At 33.5% G+C, this 1,468-nt stretch overlaps 1 protein-coding gene across 1 annotated transcript in view; it reads right to left on the bottom strand.

Moving 5' to 3' along the window:
• Positions 1-1,468, bottom strand: part of lpcat2 (lysophosphatidylcholine acyltransferase 2) — an 18,498-nt gene that overhangs the window by 4,226 nt on the left and 12,804 nt on the right. Inside the window, exon 7 of the mRNA XM_014007938.1 lies at positions 8-13. Coding sequence (XP_013863392.1) covers positions 8-13 — 6 coding nt within the window. The remainder of the gene's footprint in view (positions 1-7; positions 14-1,468) is intronic.

The following is a 1,468-nucleotide window of genomic DNA, read 5'->3' as shown; positions in this document are numbered from 1 at the left end:
AAGTCACGGTATCCTAAAACAAAACAAAACAAAACAAAACAAAACAAAACAAAAAAATAAAAATTTAAATTAAAAAAAGGAAAATGAAAACATACATGCAATTAAACAAATAATCATTTTGGAATTTAAAAGACTGATAAAACATTAAAGCAAATAAATTATGAACTACAAGCACTCTGAGAGTGCAAACCTCCGCCAAGGCCAATTTCCGCCTTCCTGTAATAGAGTAAATGCACAAAGCTGGAAACACAATTGCCGAAGTTCTGCTGTAGCAGAACTTTGAATACGTTAGCAAAATCCTATAATGAAAAGTTCCCAGACTGCTTATAGATTTATCTCTTGAGCAAATGCATATTTTTTACTTATCACAAGATCGGCAATTTTCTCAGCTTTAATTTAAGCCCTACTTTATAGAAATCGGATAAGAAATGAGGGTGCTAAGGATATTTTTGTGACAGATTGACGCGCATCCCGCATTGAAACTCTACCGTTTTGTTGATATGACTCAATGCATAGCAATGGCTCCTATGACGGTGCGTCGCTAGCTATAGCGTCTATAGGCAATGTCCAATCCAGTAATATAGATCAATGATTCAACTATTGAACACAGACCCGCAATGCCAAGACACTGTGCAGCATCCGCTTGCAGCAATAGTGGAAAATGTTCAGACCTCATAACATTTCATCGGTAAGTTTTTTTTTTTCTTTTAAATGAGAAGGCTATGTTTAGCATTGTGTTTATGTTCAGAATTAGTACTGAAGAGAAATGGATCAAAATCAATTGTGAACTACATGAAATCCCCCACTGCTGGGGGGTGAAATTAAACTTTTTTTTGTGTTTTTGTATTTCTTTTGAGTCAAGGTGTGCCATTAAAACAAAGACAGAAGTGTTGATTTGCACTCCTGATTGCTTACTAAAGTTTTGTAACAGTAAGTATGTAATATTTACACAACAGACACATTGCTATTTATCTAAATTTATTAAGCAAAAGAAAAAAGAAAGAAAAATAAAAAGTACCCTGACATTTGCTTTGTGGATTGCTTACTAAAACTCTGTAACAGTAAATATATTTATTTTTCACATGAAGTAATGTTTTTATCTATCTAAATTTATTCCAGTGTGCCTCGGAAGACATATAGTGGAGTCTCAATATGGCATGGACAACCATTATTTTGACCTCATCCTACTCCTGGTGAACAGTTACTACACCATCAGGCAGAAACGTGTTGACAGATTACACACCTCACAGCTTAAAAAAAGAGAGTCTGTTCGTCAGGAAATGACTAAGCTCATTCTCTTCAAAGGCCAATAATTAAACAATACAGAAAAAAACACTAAAAAATAGAGTAAAGAACTATGGATTTGCATTTATTTTACAAATGRCTGTCAATTTTATTGTACGTAAGAGGATTAGGGCCACTGAAAAATAAATAAATGAATTCTAACTTTAATCTCAGAATTCTGACT

The sequence above is a fragment of the Austrofundulus limnaeus genome, unplaced genomic scaffold (genome assembly GCF_001266775.1).
Source record: "Austrofundulus limnaeus strain Quisiro unplaced genomic scaffold, Austrofundulus_limnaeus-1.0 Scaffold46, whole genome shotgun sequence".
NCBI classification, from domain to species: domain Eukaryota; kingdom Metazoa; phylum Chordata; class Actinopteri; order Cyprinodontiformes; family Rivulidae; genus Austrofundulus; species Austrofundulus limnaeus.
This window is presented reverse-complemented; position numbering and strand designations above follow the sequence as displayed.